Below are 19,863 nucleotides of genomic sequence, written 5' to 3' on the forward strand. Positions count from 1 at the left end.
CATTCAGTGTTCTCATATTCTTTTTGAACAACTGCCTCTTGGTCCATGTACAGATTCCTCATGAGCACAATTAAGTGTTCCGGAATACTCATACTTCGCAATGTTGTCCATAGCTTGTCATGAGCACACAATCGAAAAGCCTTTATATAGTCAGTAAAGCACAGGTAAACATCTTTCTGTTATTCTCTGCATTCAGCCAAGATCCATAGGACATCAACAATGGAGTCCTGGTGTGTCGCTGTGGGTTAGTGCATCAGACTGCAAAGTCATTTGAATAGCAAGGTCGGCGATTCATGCTCAGCAGCTGCTCCTTGGAAACTCTATACAGGGTTGCTATGGGTCAGAATTCACTGGACGGCACTTAACATTGGCTTAGAGAATGGAAAACGAACTTGAAAATGTAATGAGTAGATCTGGGTGCTATAGAAGAAATTCTAGAAATAAATTGAATGTATAAGTAACATTATAAAAAATTTGAGGAAGAATTGTTTTTTAAAATACGTGTTTTGGAGAAAATAATGTACTTTTATAAATTGTTTTAATTCTTTATATTAGGTCCCTTTTAGGAGAGATTCAGTCAGAAATAATTATCTTGTTGTTAAGTGTTGTTGCATCTTGTCCACCTCATTTTGTTGTTAAGTGCCAACAAGTCCATTCTGACTCATAGCAAACCTGTATAGTGTTTCTGAGGTGTGGCTGGTGGGTTTGAATCACCAACCTTCTGGTTAGCAGTCCAGCGCTTATCCTACAGGTGTGGTTAAGTGGTCATTGACTTAAAGCGACCCTATGCACAACAGAAGGAGGCACTGCCCTGTTCAGCAACATCCTCTCAGTTGTTACATTTGAGTCCCTTGCTACTGCCATTGTGTCAGTTTATCTCATGTGGGATCTTCCAACTCACAGCGGCCCTATACAGGGTTTCTGAAGAGTTGCTGGTAGGTTTGAAATGCCAACTTTGCCGTTAGCAGTCCAGTGGCTTATCCTACAGTGCCACTTTGAAATGTATAGCTTTAGTTTTACTTCTGTAGTGTGGCACTGCAGGATAATGTGGAGGACCTCAACGTCAATTTTGAGTCGCAATGTCTGTGGTTCAATCCCACTAATCACTCCTCAGAAACCCTATACATGGTTGCTATAAGTCAGGACCAACTCGATGACACTTAACAACCACAAGAACTACCTAAGAGGCTCAGTTATGGTAGTAGGTTTCTCACTGAGCTGCAAACCACAAGGTCATCAATTTGAATCCACCAGCCAGTCAGTAGGAGAAAGATGAAGCTTTCTACTCCCACAAAGATTTAGATCCTTGGAAATCCTGTATAGGGTCTCTATGAGCATGTGGACTTTCGTTATTGAAAGATTATCTGGGCAAATTATTGAATGAGGCTGGCCCAGGATCGGGCACTGTTTCGTTCTGCTGTGCATAAGGTCACTATGATTCGGTACCGGCTCGATGGCACCTAACAACAGCAACAATGAGCATGTAACAGTATTTTTATAAAGCTGTCTATGCACATACTTTTTAAATCATATCAGTGTTTTCTGTATTTTTTTCTGATTTGAACAAATAATTTATTTGGTAAGTGACAACCAGAAATCTCATTAATGCTTTATATTCACATAGATATTTTTCCTATTAGATCTGGTAGAGGTTTGCTTGTTGGCTTGCAGGAGAATGGGAGAAAGTGAGCTAGTTTAGGCATAGAACAATCAAATCTTCAATTTTCAGGCCTCCCATTTTAAGGTGACATAATGAATGTTCAAAAATGAACGTTCAAGAACTCAGGTGGTGTTGTAAGTTAAGCACTGGGCTACTAGCCACAAGGTCTGTGGTTCAAACACTTTAGGCACTTCTCAGGAAAGATGAGACTGCTTCCCTAAATAATTATATCTTGAAGACTGTACAGAGCAGGTCTGCACTGTCCTACAGTATTGCTTTGAGTCAGAATCGACTCGATGGCTGTGGGTAAAAGGAACGTTCAGTTGGTGCAAGTGACTTGCTAAAGTGTTCACAAGAAAAAGTAATAAAGCTTCTGGTGCTTAGTCCTAAATTCTTATATAGTAATCTGCTACCTCTTTGCCTACACACTTAACCCTTTGTCTCTAAACTCTAATAGTTTTGTCCCAGAAGCTTTCCATGAGTTTATTGCCACAAATACACATTCTTTGCATACAATATGGTGTCCTCTCTCGTAGCACCAGTCATTCCATATGATAGCTATTGTTTGTTTGCATACATTTGCTCGTCACTAGAGCGTAAGCTCTATAAAGGCAGATACTCTGTTCCTTATTTGACTTCCTATCTCCAGTTTCTATACTGTACTTGTGCTTGGTACACATTATTGTTAAGTGCCGTTGAGTCGGTTCCGACTCATTGGGAGCCTATATAGGGTTTCCAAGGAGTGAGAAGCTAGTGCGTTTGAGTCTCTAACCTTTTACTTGTTGTTGTTAGGTGCTATCAAGTCATACTGACTCATAGCGACCTTTTGCACAGCAGAACGAAACACTGCCCGATCCTGGGCCAATGTCATTATTGTTGTCACGCTTGAGTCCATTAATGCTGCCACTTGGCCAATCCATCTCATTGGCGGTCTTGTACTTAGCTACCCAAAATGTTGTATGAATGAGTGGATGGATGAATAGATTTCTTTTTACTTAGAGCAGTGCAGAAATGAAATGAAACTCAGGAAAGCAATTGAGAGAACCAATGAAAGTGCTAAATGAGTTATTAAATATTATCAGACAACCTAAAATCTGTTTGTAGAGACAAAACATAAGCATGGAAGTGTAAATAGCAAAGTTGAACAATATATGATTAAATATTACAGGTAACTAGTATGTACTTGAAAAGAGAATAATTGAGTGATATATTGGCAATTATAACTCCTCTAGGAGTTCAAAGGAGAGAGATCATTGCTTTTGGAGTAGTATAATGCAGCTTCTTTGAGAAGAACTAGGTGTGGCACTGCAGGATAATGCTCATGCTCTGGACCCCAAGATCAGTTTGTACCACAGGGTCAGCAATTCAAATTCACCAGCCACACTTTGGAAACCCTATACAGGGTTGCTATGAGTCCGGAACTAACTCGATGGCACTTAGCAACAACAATAACAAGGACTTGTTCTGAGGCATGTAGGGTTTAGATAAATGGAAAGGAAGGTAGAGTCACCATTAAGGTTTGAGGAGGGAGGTTATGTTATAACAGGTGCCAGCGAGATAGTTCACATAGAGTGTTTAGAATCAGTGAGAAGACGGTTTGGTTAATGTAAAAGAGGTATGAAACAGAAGATTTGAAGGTGTTTTATTGCTAAACAAAGTGTTTGACTGAATTCAAGGAGAATGTTGAGATTTTTGAGGGGCAGGGCATTTCAGTAAGATCAGTTTGAGAGAGATGTGCAGTTTGCATTATGTGTACAGACAAGAGATGATGTAGGCTTGGACGTTATTAGTATGAAAAACTATATCAAGGTTGTGGTTCTTACATGTAGGTCCTTGATCCAATTTTAATTAATATTTATATATGGTATGAAGTGTGGTTCCAGCTTAGTTGCCTTTCATGTGGAAAGTCAGTTTTCCCAGTACAATTTATTTTATTTTACTTTTAAACTTTGTATTGTGAATTGAATAAAGGTTTACAGAGCAGAGCATCAGTTTTACATTCAACAATTCGTACACTTCATTTCATCTTGGTTGCAATCCCTTCACTTATCCCGCTTCTTCCCTGTGTTTCTTTTGCTTTTAAAAGTTTTAATTGTGAATTGAGTGAAGGTCAGTCTGCATACATACAAGAGCATCAGTTTTACATTCAACAGATAATATACTTTGTTTAATTTCAGTGATTGCCATCCCCTCCATGCAACAACAGTTATCCCACTTCCTCCCTATGACTCGCATTTCCATTCCACCCACTTTCCCATCCCTTCTCACCTTTGGCCTTACGTATGTGTTGCCCCTTTGATTTTGAATGATTGGACCAGTCCACTAAGTGCCCTTTTTTCTTTTTCTTCATCCCTGTGGGTTCCCTTTTATATCTTAATTTTCACAAATCAACAAAGCAAAAATATTTGATATACAAATATAAAACAAAAAATATATATTCATTTAAATGTCCAAAATGCACATTTTGCAAGCCTGCCTCCTGCCCATAGGCACATAGCCTTTCTCAGCCCATGGGCCTCAAGTCTGCAGTTGTTCTGTTTCTCTATCCCCTAGATAAGATCTCATGTTCCTCTGGTGCTCTTTTTAATTGATGGTCCTGGGATCCATTGTCCCTGATATGAAAGATTAACTACTCTACTCCCTGCTTTTAGTTACACATCTTCTACAATTACAGTTGCCTAACAACACTTTATTGAAGAGACTATTCAATTAAGAGACCATTGAATTGACTTAACACCCTTGTCAAAAATCAGTTGAACACGTGGATCTTTCAGAGTGTACACACAACAGAGTAAAGCTCAGCCTTGAACTGTTGCCCAGCCTCCTTATCCATGGGCTGTAAGCATTGACAGGGGTTGCACACTGATGGGGGGCTGGAGAGGGGAGGCGGAAGGGATAGAAAATCAATTGGCCATAGATATATAGGCTTATTTTCAGGCTTTCAGTTCTATTCCTTGGTCTATACTCCTATCATTTTACCAGTCCAAGGCAGTTTTTTTTTTTTTTTTTTTTTTAAGGTTTTTATTGTGGATTGAGTGAAAGTTTACAGGGCACATCATCAGTTTCACATTTAACCATTCATATGACATTTCATTACATTGATTATAATCTCCTCCATACATCATCAGTTAACAGTGTTTCTCTCTATCCTCTTTAGCTTTTTTTTTGGCGGGGGGGGAGTTTTGCCTTTTTGGAATTTACAGTCTCGGCTTTTAGGGAAGGTTTTTACATTTATCTGTGGATATCCAGGGCTCATGTATGCGATTACTAACAAGCATAACTGAATAATTAGATGAGGGACAGTTTGCTATGTCTACTACATGGCTAAAGTCTGATCCTCAGAGCCTATGGTTTGGATGGTCTGCAACGCTTGGGCCCACAAGTACCTGAACTCCTGACCGGGTCTGCACAGGATTCCCCCTTATTTATTATTTGTTTAAGGGACGCTGCCTGTCTTAGGCGGTCAGTGCGAATTCCTCTATCTTACCTGTCATCGAAACTCATTGCAGCATGGCAGTGGCTCTGTCTTAGGTTGCCAAGGTTCCACGTGATCCTTACCCATCTCTGGTTACACATCCAGCATAAGCAGCCGCCATTCGAAGAAGGCAGGGAGGGAGGAGACTGGCTGGGGACCCCATATGCAAACAAGGCAATTTTGATTGTTATAGCTTTATAGTATATTTTGAATTCAGGAAGTATGAGTTCTCCTATGTTTTTCTTCTTTTTCAGGATTGTTTAGGCTATTTGGGATCCCTTACACTTTCATATAAATGTGAGAATTGGTTTTTCCATTTCTATAAAGAAGACTATTGGAACTTTGATAGATATTGTGTTTTATCTATAGATTGCTTTTAGTAGTATTGATTCTTAATAATATGAACTTTTCTAATCCATGAACATGAAATGTCCTTCCATTTTCTTAGGTCTTCTTTAACTTTTTTTTAGTAATGTTTTTATAGTTTTTAGTATAAAAGTCTTTCACTTCTCTGATTAAATTTATTGCTAGGTTTTTTTATTTTTCTAGATATAGCTGTAAATGAAATTATTTTCTTAATTTCCTTTTCAGATTGCTCATTGCTAGTGTACAGAAACCCATTGATTTTTGTGTGTTGACCTTGTACCATGCACTTTGCTAAACTAATTTATTAGCTCTAGTAGCTTTCTAGTGGATTATTTGGTATTTCCTGTATATAAGATCATGTCGTCTATGAAAAGGGATGGCTTTACTACTTTTAATATCCTCTATTTCTTTTTCTTGCCTTAGTGGGTCTAAGTAGGACTTCCTTTGCAGTGCAGTAGCAGATCAGAGTGAATATCTTGCCTTGCTTATAATCTTAAGCAGAAAGGAGTTTCTCTCCATTGAGTATGATGTTAGTTGTGAGGTTTACATAACTTCCGTTTATTAAAGTGAGAGGTTTCTTACTATCCCTATTTTATTTGTTTCTTTGTTTACTCATTTATTTACAATCATGAAAGGATGTTGGATTTTGGCAAGGATTTTTTTTTTTTTGTCTCCATAAAAGCAATTATGTGGTCTTGTCCTTTGTTCTATTAATATTAATGTGGTATGATACAGATTGCATTAGGCAAACCTGCTGCACCAAGACCTCTTTAAAGTGTTGAAGAGCAAGACATGGTATTTCCAGTAACTTCATATGCATGCAGAAGGTGGACAATGAGTAAGGAAGACCATAGAAGAATTGATGCATTTGGGTTATGGGGTTGGAGGAGAATATTGAAAGTACCATGAACTTCTTCCAGAAGAACAAACAAATCTCTGTTAGAAGAAGTACAGATGAAGTTCCAGTTTGGGCAGTGGCAGAGACAGCCAGGTAGGAAAGGCTCTGTGGGGGAGGGATTGAAAACCCAGAGAAGCTGCGCTCATGGAACAACACCAGAGCTCTGGATCTACCATAATAAGGTCCAGGACGTCAGTTTTCTGCACTCGCAAGTGAAAGAAATCACGACATAAAGGAAATACCTCGAGTTAGGAATTTCTGGAGACAGATAGGACTCCCTCTATGGACTCCCCACCCGGGTTGACTTCAGAGGGCAGGGCTACTGCCAGACTAGCACAGGGAACCAGCACTAAAAGTGGTGCAGTGACATTTGCAAAAGGAGGTGTGGAGGATTTTACATTTTTTTCCCCTCCTATTCCCTGTCATGCCTTCTTTGCCCAGCCCAGCCACCTTCAGGCGGATGGGTGCACCTCCCCCCACCCAAAAAAAAGTCCAGCACTGACCCCACAGTTTTCCCACCGTACAGAGAGAAAGAGATTGGCGGCTACTTATGACATCAGCCTCGGGATTGCAGCCCTAAAAATAACTTGTGCAGAACTCTTTACTGTCTAGTAAGAAAAAAGCAGGCCCATCAGGCCTAGCAGACAAACCATAGAACAATCTGTAAAACCCCAACATAAAAGGACGCAACTGTCTCAAGAATTGCGCTGTGCACACACACATACGTAACTGGCCTTCAGAGACAAAACTAGCAGACAATCTTTCTCCCATTAACTTCCCAATATCTATCTGCACACCTCTATGATGATGACTAGAGGAGGGCCCTGAGCAAGTGGACATCCCTACCCACTACTGGAGGCTTCTATGGTGCACACACACTGCCTGTGTAGCAAGGTGATTGGACAGTCGGCCACAGTTTTACTTTTGTTTCAAAGTGATGGTTTTTGTCTCTGCTTTTATATTGTTTCGGTTTTTGGTCTTTTTGATCACACACTTTTTCCTAAACATGGGAGCTTTTTCTGCCTCCGTTTTCCAAGAAGAGACAGCAATCATGGCCATATAGCCAAGCTACAAGCATACTCCATAATATTCTATTGAGACAAGAGCCAATAACAGCTGCTAAGCATTACATGTGAAAAGGGAGGCCTATCTCCTGATCATATCCACCAGGAGGCACCCAGTAAGCTTAATAACACAACAACGAACATCCATTTAAGCATTAAAAAAACCTACATAACTACTGAAAATTACAAACAAAAGATCTCAAAAACAACAAATGATCTCAACACATGTCCAAAAACAGAAAAGAGTAACTGAGATAAATGGGCTGGAGACAAACAAAGGCTCCCCAGAAGAACAGGTTTGGGATTTGCCTGAGAAGGAATTCAGAAGAATGATATGGAAACAAATTCAAATGCTCCAAAAAGGGGTGGAGGAAAACAAGAAGAAGTCAGGAAAGTACTACAAGAGCATTCAAACAAGATTGGTACAGCATTGGAAACAATTCAAAACCTGCAAAAAGAGGTTCAGATGAGTAATAATAAAATATCAGAAATGGACAATACACTGAAAGGAAAAGGAGCAGAATTGAAGAGATGGAAGCCAGAACTAGCGAGCTGGAAGACACATCTCTCGATATTGCTAAAATAGAAGAGCAAGCAGAAAAAAGGATACAAAAATCTCAAGAAAGTCTAAGATTCATGCTGGATAACATGAAGAGGAACAACTTAAGAATTACTGGCGTTTCAAAACATGAAGAATCAGAGAAGTCCACAGAGGAGATAGCTGAAGAGCTTCTGAAAGAAAATTTCACTAACATCTTGAAAGATGAGAAGATAAACATTCAAGAAGCTGAATGTACCCCAGGAAGGATGGACCCCAAAAGAAAGTCACCAAGACATATAATAATCAAGCTCTCCAAAATCAAAAACAAGGAGAGAATCCTAAAAGCAGCGAGGGAGAAATGTCACAAAGGCAAGCAAATCAGATTAAGCTCTGAGTATTCAGCACAACCCATGCAGGCAAGAAGGCAATGGGGAGACATATACAAAACCCTAAAAGAAAAAAAAAAAAACTGCCAACCAAGAATTATCTATCCAGCAGAACTATCAATCAAATACGATGGTGCAATCAAAACATTCTAGGATAAACCGAATGTAAGAGATTTTATTAAAACCAGTAATTACTTCAAAATATCCTAAAGGGAGTTCTTTGGACTGAAACCCAACAAGAACAGACAACTACCAGAGATTGATAGGCATGGCAATACCACCTGGAACTCAGTTGACAGATAGCAGAGTTCAGAACAGAACAAAACTACAACAATGAATTCAAAGGAGTTGGTCAACTAAAGATCAAAATAATATCAATGTAAAAGAAGGGATAAATGTAGAAACAGAGATCCAGTTGGTGAGGATGTCAGGTAGATTACAGGATACAATTATTGTTGTTAAGTGCCGTCAAGGCAATTCCGACCCATAGCAACCCTGTGTAGGGTTTCCAAGGAGCAGCTGGTGAGCTTGAACAACCAGCCTTGCAGTTCAAACAGCTTGCAGTCTGACACATTAGCTCTCAGCACCACACCAGGACTCCAATAGGTTCTCTTAAATGAAGAGAAAAGTTAATAGACTATAAGGTAACCCCAAAGAAAGTTAATACTTCACAACTTGCCATGAAAATGAACTTCCACGCAGAACAAGCAAACATGAAAACTAAGAAGAAACTGACAAGAAATAACACAAAAAACACAGTCTCAGCACAAGAAGGCATGCGAAACAAAGGAACAAACAGCACTACCAAAAAATTAACGTAATGGCAGCAATTAATTACATTGAATGTCAATTGATTGAATGCACCAGTGAAGTGATAGAGAGTGGCAGATTGGATAAGAAAACAAGACCCTTCAATATGTTGCCTTCAAGAGACACACCTTACACACAAAGACAAAAACAGACTAAAAGTTTAAGTGTGGAAAAAAATATACAAAGCAACAATAAACAAGCAAGAGTGGCAATTCTAATCTCTGATAAAGTAAACTTTAAGACAAAAACCAACATAAGAGATAAAGAAGGACACTATCTCACGATCAAAGGGTCAATTGAGCAAGATGACATAACCATTATAAATAACTATGCTCCCAATGAAAAAGCACCAAGATATATGAAGCAAACCTTACTAGAATTGAAGAAAGAAATAGATAAATCTACAGTTATAGTGGGAGATTTTAATATGCCACTTTCAAAAAGGGACAGAACAACCAGAAAGAAACTCGACAAAGTTACAGAGGTACTAAACAGCACAATCAACCAACTTGACCTCATAGATGTCTACAGAGCATTCAGCCCAACAACAGCATAATACTTTCTTCTCCTGTGCACATGGAACATTCTCCAGAATAGATCATGTGTTAGGTCACAAAGTGAGCCTACATAAATTTACAAACATCAAAATACTACAGAACATCTTTTCAGACCACAATGCTATAAAACTAGAAATCAACAACAACAAGACTAAGGAAATAAAGTCAAATACGTGGAAACTGAACAACACCCTGCTGAAAAGCAACTGGGTAAAAGAAGAAATTAAATGTGAATTCATAAAATTCCTAGAAACAAATGAGAATGAAAACACAACATACCAAAATCTTTGGGACACGGCAAAAGCTGTGCTGAGAGGACAATTTATTGTGATAAATGTGCACATATCCAAAAAGAAGAAAGAACCAAAATTAGCACATTAACACATCTCCAACAATTAGAAACTGACCAACAGAGGGAGCCTACAGTCACCAAAAGAAAAGAAATACTAAAGATAAGAGCAGAAATAAATGAGATAGAAAACAAAACTATAGAAAGAATAAACAGGACAAAAAGCTCGTTCTTTGAAAGGATTAATAATATAGACAAACCATTGGCAAACCTAACCAAAGAAAAGAGGGAGAAGACACAAATAACACACATTAGAAACCACCTGGGCGATGCCACAATGAAACCAAACAAAATCAAAAGGATAATAACAGAATACTATGAAGAGTTGTACTCCAACAAATTTGAAAATTTAGAAGAGATGGATGCGTTTTTAGAAAAACATGACCTACCAAAACTTAGAAAGAGTGAAGTGAAAACTTGAACAGACCCATAACAATAGATGAAATTGATCAGGTCATCAAAAGACTCCTAACCAAAAGAAGTCCAGGCCCAGATGGTTTCACTGAAGAGTTCTGCCAAACGTTCAGGGAAGAGCTGTCACCAGTTCTAATCAAATTATTTCAGAATATAGAAGAGGACAGAAAACTTCCTAATACTTTTTATGAAGCAAGCATAACCCTCATACCAAAACCAGGGAAGGACATCTCTAAGAAAGAAAACTACAAACCAATGTCCCTCATGAACATACATGCAAAACTTCTCAACAAAATCCTAGAATCCAGCACCACATCAAAAAAATAATACATCAAGACCAAGTGGGTTTCATAAAAGGGATGCAAGGATGGTTCAGCATTAGAAAAACAGTCTGTGTAATCCACCACATAAATAAGAAAAAGGAAAAGAACCACATAATCATATCGATTAATCCAGAAAAGACATTTGACAAAATCCAACATCCATTCTTGATAAAAATACTCAACAAAGTAGGAATTGAAGGGAACTTCCTCAACATAATCAAGTGCGTATATACAAAACCAACAGCCTACATCACTCTCAATGGAGAGAAACTCTGTGAATGGGAACCAGACAAGGATGCCCTTTGCCTCCACTGCTTTTCAATATTGTTTTGGAAGTCTTAGCCAGAGCTATATGGCAAAATAGGAAGTGTCCAAATTGGCAAAGAGGAAATAAAAAACTCTATTTGCAGATGATGTGATCCTATACCTAGAAAACCCCAAAGACTCAGTAAAAAAAAAGCTACTAGACCTCATTGGAAGACTCCGCAAAGTGTTAGGATATAAGATCAACATACAGAAATCAGTTGGATTCCTCTATAGTAACAATGACAGTGCTGAAAAAGACATTAGGAAAGAAATACCATTTACAATAGCCATCCAAAGGACAAAATATTTAGGAATAAACGTAACCAGAGAAACAAAGGTCCTATACAAAAAGAATTACAAAACACTACTACAGGAAACCAAAAGAGAATTACAAAAATGGAAGAAAATACCATGCTCCTGGATAGGAACACTCAACATCGTGAAAATGTCAATACTACCCAAAGCAATATATACATATGATGCAATCCCAATCCAGATTCTAGTGTCATTCTTCAAAGAGATGGAAAAGACAATTACAAGCTTGATATGGAAAGGAAGGAGACCCAGGATAAGCAAAGCACTGCTCAAGAAGAAGAACAAGGTTGGAAGCCTCTCAGTCTCCAATTTTAAAATCTACTACGTGGCTACAGTGGTCAAAACAGTCTGGTACGGGTACAAAGAAAGATACATTGATCAATGGAACAGAATCGAGAATCCAGAAAGTAACCCTTCCACATACAGCAAACTGATTTTAGATAAAGTGCCTAGGTATGTTACATGGGGAGGAGATAGTCTCTTTTACAGATGGTGCTGGCAGAACTGGAAAGCGATATCCAAAAGATTGAAACGCCCTTCACCTCATGTCCTGTACAAAAACCCAACTCAACATGGATTAAAGACCTAAATGTGAATCCCCAAATTACGAAAGTCATCAGTGAAAAAATAGGGACAAATGTGAGGGCTCTAATACAGGGAATATACAGACTAACAAACATTTTGAAAATTACAAAACAAAAGTAGACAAAATAGATGATTGGGACATACTAAAAATTAAAAATGTATGTGCATCAAAAGACTTCACCAAAAGGGAACCCACAGAATGGGAAAAAATCTTTTGCAATGACACATCAGACAAGGGACTCATTTCTAAAATATATAGGAAACTACAGCACCTCTACAAGAAAAAGACAAATAACCCAATTAAAAAATGGGCACAGGACATGAACAGACACCTCACCAAGGAAGAGATCCGGGTAGCCAACAAACATATGAAGAAATGTTCACGATCACTAGCCGTGTTGTAGTTGTGAAGTGCCAACGAGTCGGTTGTGACCCATAGCGGCCCTGTATGAGGTTTCCAAGGAGCAGCTGGTGAGCTTGAACCGTTGATCTTGCAGTTCAAATGGCTTTGCAGTCTGGTGCATTAACCCACAGCGCCACACCAGGACTCCCACTAGCCATGAGTGATGCAAATCAAAACAGCAATGAGATATCATCTCATACCAGCAATAACAGCAAAGATAAAAAAAGTAGAGGACAATAAGTGCTGGTGAGGATGTGGCAAGACTGGGATGCTCATGCATTGCTGGTGGGATTGCAAAATGGTCCAGCCTCTCTGGAAAGCAATATGGTGCTTCCTCAGAAGGTTGGAAATAGAAATACCTTGTTGTTGTTGTTAGGTGCCACGGAGTGGGTTCCGACTCATAGCGACCCTGTACTGGGTTTTCGAGGCTGTAAATCTTTACGAGAGCAGATAAGCCTCATCTTTCTCCCACGGAACAGCTGATAGTTTCAAACTGCTGACCTTGAGGTTTGCAGTCTGATTTGTAACCACTACTCTACCAGAGCTCCTATCTACATATTACAGGTTGTTAATAAGTCTTTCTCTAATCCTGATGCCAACTTCTTCTCCATATAATACAGCTTCTTAGATCATTTGATCAGCATACAGATTAAACAAGTATGATGAAAGGATGCAACCCTGCCACACACCTTTCCTGATTTTAAACCATTCAGTATTCCCTTGTTCTGTTCAATGCACTGTCTTGTTCTCTATGTAAAGATTCCCCATGAGCACAATTAAGTGTTCATTAATACCCCTTCTTTGGAATTTTATCCATAGTTTGTCATGATCCATGCATCGTCAGTGAAGCATGAGTAAACATCTTTCTGGTATTCTCTGTTTTCAGCCAAGACCCTCTGACAACACCCATGATATCGCTCATTCCACCTCCTCTTCTGAACCCACTGTGAATTTCTGACAGTTCCCTGTCGGTGTACTGTTTCTTCTGGTTTTGAATTATCTTAGGCAAAATTTTGCATACATGTGATATTAATAATGTTGTTTGATGATATCCACATTCCATTGGGTCACATATCTTTGGAATGGGCACAAATAGGATTTTTCCCAATCAGTTGGCCATGTAGCTATCCTTCTTGGCAAAGATGAGAGTGCCTCCAGTGCTTCATCAGTTTGTTAAAATATTTCAATTTGTAATTTGTTTCCATCAATTCCTGGAGCCTTGTTCTTCACCAGTTCCTTCAATGTACTTTGGGTTTCTTCCTTCAGGATCATTGGCTCTTGATCATATGCTACCTCTTGAAATGGTTGAACAGTGACCATTTCCTTTTGGTACAGTGACTCTGTTTATTCCTTCCATCTTCTTTTTTTTTTTTTTTTAATATTTTATTGTGAATTATATGATAGTTTACATAGGAGAACTTTAGATTTACATTCATTCCATCCTATGTCATCTCACTGCCATGGTTCCAATCCCCTCCATGCATCCTCAACCACCCAAAGGGTATATCCCAGAAACCTGCTCCGTACACTTCCCCCTCCTCCCCCCAGTTTTCGGCCCACTTCCATCTTTTGATGCTTTCTGCATCATACAATATTTTGTCAATTGAATCCTTTAGTATTGCAAGTTGAGGCTTTAATTTTTCCTTCAGTTTTCTCAGCTCGAGAAACTGAGAGCAACCGAGTGTGTTCTTACCTTTTGGTTTTCTAACTCCAGTTCTTTGCACATTTTATTATAGTACCTGACTTTGTCTTCTCAAGCTGCCCTATGAGATTTTCTGTTCAGCTTTTTTGCCTCCTCATTTGGCCCATTTGCTTAGCTTCTCTACACTTGAGCAAGTTTCAGAGTCTCTTCTGACATCCATTTTGGTTTTTTATTTCTTTCCTGTTTTTTTTAATGACCTTTTTGCTGTCTTCTTGTATGATGTTCTTGATATCATCCCACAACTCTTCTGGTCTGTGGTCATTAGTGTCTAATGCATTAGATCTGTTTTTGAGATGGTCTCTAAATTCAGGCAAGATAAACTCAAGGTCATATTTTGACTCTTGTGGACCAGTTTTCGTTTTCTTCCACTTCAGCCTGAACTTGCATGTGAACAGTTGATGGCCTGTACCTGTCTTTCCCTAGCCTTGCTTTGGCTTATAATATTGCGCTTCTCCACTATCCCTTCTCACAAATGTAAGGAGTTCTAGTAGTTCTGGTAGTGGGGTATGAGTTGGGCTGCTAACTTCAGTGTCATCAGTTTGAATCTACCAGCCGCTCTATAGGAGAAAGATGAAGGTTTCTGTTTCCCTTAGGATTTCCAGCCTTGCAAATCCTATACAGGGTTGTTATTAGTCGGAACCAATTCTGTGATATATATATAACTACCACCCACCACCTTTCCTCAAATGTAGTCAGTTTGATTTGTATGTATTTCATCCAGTGAGGTCCATGTGTGTATAGTCGCCGCTTATGTGTTATAAAAAAGGTATTTGCAATGAATTGAGTCGTTTATCTTGCAAAATTCTATCATGTGATCTCCACCATCATTTCTGTCACCAAGGCCATATTTTTATCCTTCCTGCTTATCTCTTTGTCCTTCATCTTTGTTTCTAACCTTCTCATTCCAGTCACCAGTAATTATCAATGCATCTTGATTGCCTGTTTGATCAATTTCTGACTGAAGAGTTTGATAGGATTCTTCTTAGTGGTTGGTACAGAAATTTGAATAATAGTGGTATTAACTGGTCTTCCTTGTAGGTATATGATTATTATCCTAGCACAGACAATATTTATCAGTGGATGTTTGCTGCTGTTTCTCCTTTATTTTGAGTTGTGCCCCATCAGCAAATGAAAGTTCCGAAAGCTTTACTCTATTCATGTTTTATGGGCAACTCTACTTTGAGGATGTAACTCTTCTCTGGTAGTGTGTTGAGTTCCTTTCAACTTGAGGAGTTATCTATGGCAGGATTATCTGACAATATTGTGCTATTTATAATGTTTTCCAATGTTCTGCTGCTGTTCATCAGGTTTTCATTGACTAAACATTCACAAGTAGTCTACTTCTCTTTCTTTGTAGTCTGTCTTAGTCTGGAAGGTCCACTTAAACCTCTCCAGCATGGATGATCCTGCTAGTATTTAAAATACCAGTGGCATTTCCAGCATCACAGTAGCATGTAGGTCACCAGGACAAACTGGCTGACAAGTGGTGGCTCCAAAATTATAGAAACATTTATTTAGCAGAAATAATGAAATGTGAAGCTATTGCTTCTCAACATATCCTCCATCAAGGTCCATCTGATGGTGATCCTTTCATAAAGAATTCTACTTTATTTCAGTCCTTGATGTACCCATGTCAAAATGGCAGGTTTGGACTCCTTGAGGGACTCAAATTTTGTTCCTCTTAAATGGTTTTTGAGTTTGGGAAATATAAAGAAGCTTGAAAGGGAAAGATCAGGTTTGTAGGGTAGATTCATTAAAATATCCTAATGAAAATCTCATAGGGCATCCCTTGTTGCCCTCGAAGAATGAGCAAGTGCATTGTTGTGATTGAAAAAATTCCCTGGACTAACTTTCTTGGTGTTTTTTTATCACAAATTCTGTTTTCCATTTTCTGTAAACTTTTTCTTCCAGATAATCCCTTATGATCATCATGTGTCCTTTGAAAAAAATCTATGAAGATTATCCCTTTGGAATCTCAGAAAACAGTTGATATAATCTTCTGAGCTGATCTCTGTCTTGAATTTACCTGGCCCAGCAGATCCCCTCAGAAGTGATGGTTTGGTTACACTGTTTTTATAAAAGTACCCTAATGAGACTGAGACAATGTGTTACTGAGAGAACGTGTTTGCAGCTATCCACTGGTCAGAGACATGTTTAAACACATTTGGTTTGGAAAGAAACCCTGCATGTATGAACTGGAACCCTAGTAGCTATACTTTTTGATGTATCCTGGTGTATTTTGGGATTCTTAGTACTAGATGCATATATAATTGGGCTTCAAAAAGTTATTGGAAAAAACTCCATTTTTTCCATGAACTTTTTGAAGTCCCCTCATATTTAATTGCTACTGCCTCTTGATGAATTGACCCATGTATCATTGTGTAAAGTCTTTCTTTGTCTCATTCAGATTTTGACTTAGGATCTGGTTTGTGTGATATCAATGTAACCAATTATTTGGGCTGTCTTTGATATAAGTATCTTTGATTTGTAGTAATTTTTGATGTAATATATACAACTGTGGATTTCTTTGATTTAATCCTGGTTGGGATTTCTAGAGCTCTGAAATCTGTGGCCTAATGTCTTATCTATTTTAGAAAATTCTCAGCCAGAAATTACTTCTGTTCCACCCTCTTTCTGTGTTGTTTACGGTCTCATGTATTTTACATCCCTTTGATTCATTGTCTCTCATTCTGATAAATTTCTTCTGACCTCTCTTCCAGTTTTCTTCTTTAATTAATGCCATTGAACTCATCCACTGAATTCTTAATATTATTTTTAATTCCTTTTAAAATCTAAGTCATTAAAATAATTTATAAGTCTATGCTAAAATTGTGAATCTTTAAAATTACAGAATGTGTTAAACATAGTTACTTTTAAGTTTAGGCTTGATAGTTCAAATATCTGAAGCCCTCTTAGTCTGTTTCTGTTGTCCTGGTGTGGGACTGTCAGATAATCACTGGACCATTAACTACAAGATTGGTGGTTCAAACCCACCAGCTGTGTCCTGAAAACCATATATAGGGTTGCTATGTTTTGTTAACTCAGCAACAGTTAACAACAACAACATTGCCTTTTGGTTTTTACTGGTTATGTGTGGTCTTGTCCCCTTGTATACTTTGTGCTAGACATCATATATGAAAAGTTGCTTACAGAAGTAATTCAGCAGCTAAGATGATACTATACTATATCTTCCTGTAGAAAAAAATTTCAATAGTTTTTATTAGTTGCCCAATGTCACTAATAATTCGGGATAGTTTTAATCCATTGCAAGTCTCAAAAAATGTCTGGGTTACCCAGATGTCTCATTGGCAAATAGTTGTAATCCCTACATGCAACTCTTTGCAGTCCCAGTCAAACCATAATCTATTTTCCAGAGTGCCCAGTTTTGGTAGATCCTGATCTCTAACCTTTGGTCCAATAAAGCTCTTAAGTGCAATGCCCAGTCTCTGTCTCCTCTCATATAGTAATTACCCACATACGTGTAATGTCAGCAGAAGAAAAGCTGCCCCAATTAGATCTCAGAGTTTTGTCTTCTGCCAGATTTTGACCTAGTAGTTCTTTACCATCTTATTGGTGTCTAATGCCTTCAACCAGTTGTTTTTTTTTTAAATAATCTAATTTTTCTAGTAGTTCTCAGTGAGAAGTTTGCTCTGAACTACATATTGAACACACTTATTCTTTTTGTTATAAATTGTTGCAAGTTGACTACAAATCTGAAAAGAAAAGATCAATGTGATCATATTATGCAAGTGGTACAAATGAAAAGTTTTCCTTTTTCCCTCACAGTTTAAATTTTTTTTATTTTCAAATGTAGAGACATGATATAAATTAAGGTTTAAATTTTTATACTCTTTTATTTCAGCCCGGGATGCTGATGAGCGAGAGAAGTGGATCCATGCCTTAGAAGAAACAATTCTTCGACATACTCTTCAGCTTCAAGTAAGAGTCTTTGTCTTCTTGATAGTTTGTTATTCTTTTTTTTAAAAAAATAAATAGGATATGATAAGAACTTTTAATATTCTGAGTTACTGATTTTTTACTCTTAGTATGATTATATATAGTAAAGTCATAATTTCTTCTGCTTCTGGAGGATACAACATTTGTTTTGTCTGGAAACAAGATAGTACAAGGCAATGTTGAAAATGAAATGTTATGTTAAAATGTGACAATTTTATTTTGTTAGTATCTGTAGTTGGTTGAAGAAGCTTTGGTTGCTTAGTGGGATAAGTGTTGAGTTGTTAAACAAAAGGTCAGTGATTTGAATACACCAGCTGTTCCCTGAGAGAGAGAGAAGCTTGTCTGCTTCTGTAAAGACTTACAGCATTGGATGCTGTACCAGAGTAGTTTTACTCTGACAGGATTGCTATGAGTTGGAATTGACTAATAGTCAGTGGATACATAGTTGGTTATTGACATAACTAAACTATATAATTGTTTATGGCAATAGACAAGTATGCAGAAATTGACCTAACTTTCTTGGTATAAGATTTAGTTGTTGTTAGCATTATTTGGGATGAAAGGAAAAAAAAAAATCTCAACCCAAACTAATTTAAGGGGAAAAAAAAAATTCTGGTTTAGGTGTGGTTTGATGTTAAAATGGTATCATGAGGACCCAGATTCTCCATTTCTATTTCTAGGTTCCAATATTTATAGGTTGACTTCATTTTTAGATAGATCTTCCCCTTGTGATGGCAAGGTGGTTGCAGCAAGTTTAGCTGCACATTGTAAAATCTTCAAGTCCATAGAAGTCTATATTCATTCTGGACCTTAAGAGGATTAACAGGATTGGCTCTGCTCACCTTAAATTTCAGATCTGGTCTTAAACCTCCTTGCAGCAGGAATGATTTTAAGTTCACCAGGAATACATTGCTGATTGTATAAGAGGTGGTTCCCTCAAGCAAAGTCAGAATGAGGAAAGAAAATGCTGGGTGGTGATAAATGCAAGAAATTTCTAGTATACCATATTGAAGATAGTTATCAATGTTTCTTCTCCAGTGACAGATTTTTACTTGTGGTTTATAGTGGTGTTTGTTTTGCTCATTTTGATTTAAAATACAGCGTTGTAGAAAACTGATGTTTTATATTATAAACCCTCCCCCTGCCCCTGTACTTTTCCTACACCAGGAATTGTTTGATACAACAGACTGATATAGGGTATCCCAGGTTCTACTTTAAATTATCTAAGTATCTCCTCATAACCTCAAATTATCTAAATAGATGCTTAAGTAAACATTATTCGAAGATGTGATTATAAAAGGATTGCAAGAATTAAATATGGAGTTGAACTAAGAGATCTTGTGGTTTATTAAAAGCAACTTCAAAATCTTTGTTTCTTTTTTAGTTAAGACAGTTTTTAAATGACTAAAGCATCATTTCAGAAAATTTGTGATCCAGTAAAAAGACAAATGTAATAATCACATCAGACTGAATATGGCAGGTGAGATCCTGCTCCACACCTGGTTAGACATTCAGGAATCTCTGATGTATTTTCAGCCCACCCTTATAGATATTTCTACTATTATTGTTGTTGTTAAGTGCCATTGAGTCAGTTCCAACTTAGCAACTTGTAGAGGATTTCTGAGGAGTGGCTGGTGGGTTTGAATTGCGGACTTTGCCGTTAGCAGTCAAGTCCTTATCCTACAGCGCCACGTCAGGGCTCTGTTCAGATATATAATATAATGAGTTCATATCTATTCATTCTTAGATATT

At 37.9% G+C, this 19,863-nt stretch overlaps 1 protein-coding gene across 5 annotated transcripts in view; it reads left to right on the plus strand.

Moving 5' to 3' along the window:
* OSBPL9 (oxysterol binding protein-like 9) overlaps positions 1 to 19,863 on the plus strand; it is a 263,804-nt gene that overhangs the window by 135,944 nt on the left and 107,997 nt on the right. For all 5 annotated transcript variants that reach the window (XM_006839757.1, XM_006839761.1, XM_006839758.1 and 2 more), the window contains one exon: positions 18,017 to 18,093. In XM_006839757.1, coding sequence (XP_006839820.1) covers positions 18,017 to 18,093 — 77 coding nt within the window. The remainder of the gene's footprint in view (positions 1 to 18,016; positions 18,094 to 19,863) is intronic.

This window comes from Chrysochloris asiatica, unplaced genomic scaffold (genome assembly GCF_000296735.1).
Source record: "Chrysochloris asiatica unplaced genomic scaffold, ChrAsi1.0 scaffold00026, whole genome shotgun sequence".
Taxonomy (NCBI): domain Eukaryota; kingdom Metazoa; phylum Chordata; class Mammalia; order Afrosoricida; family Chrysochloridae; genus Chrysochloris; species Chrysochloris asiatica.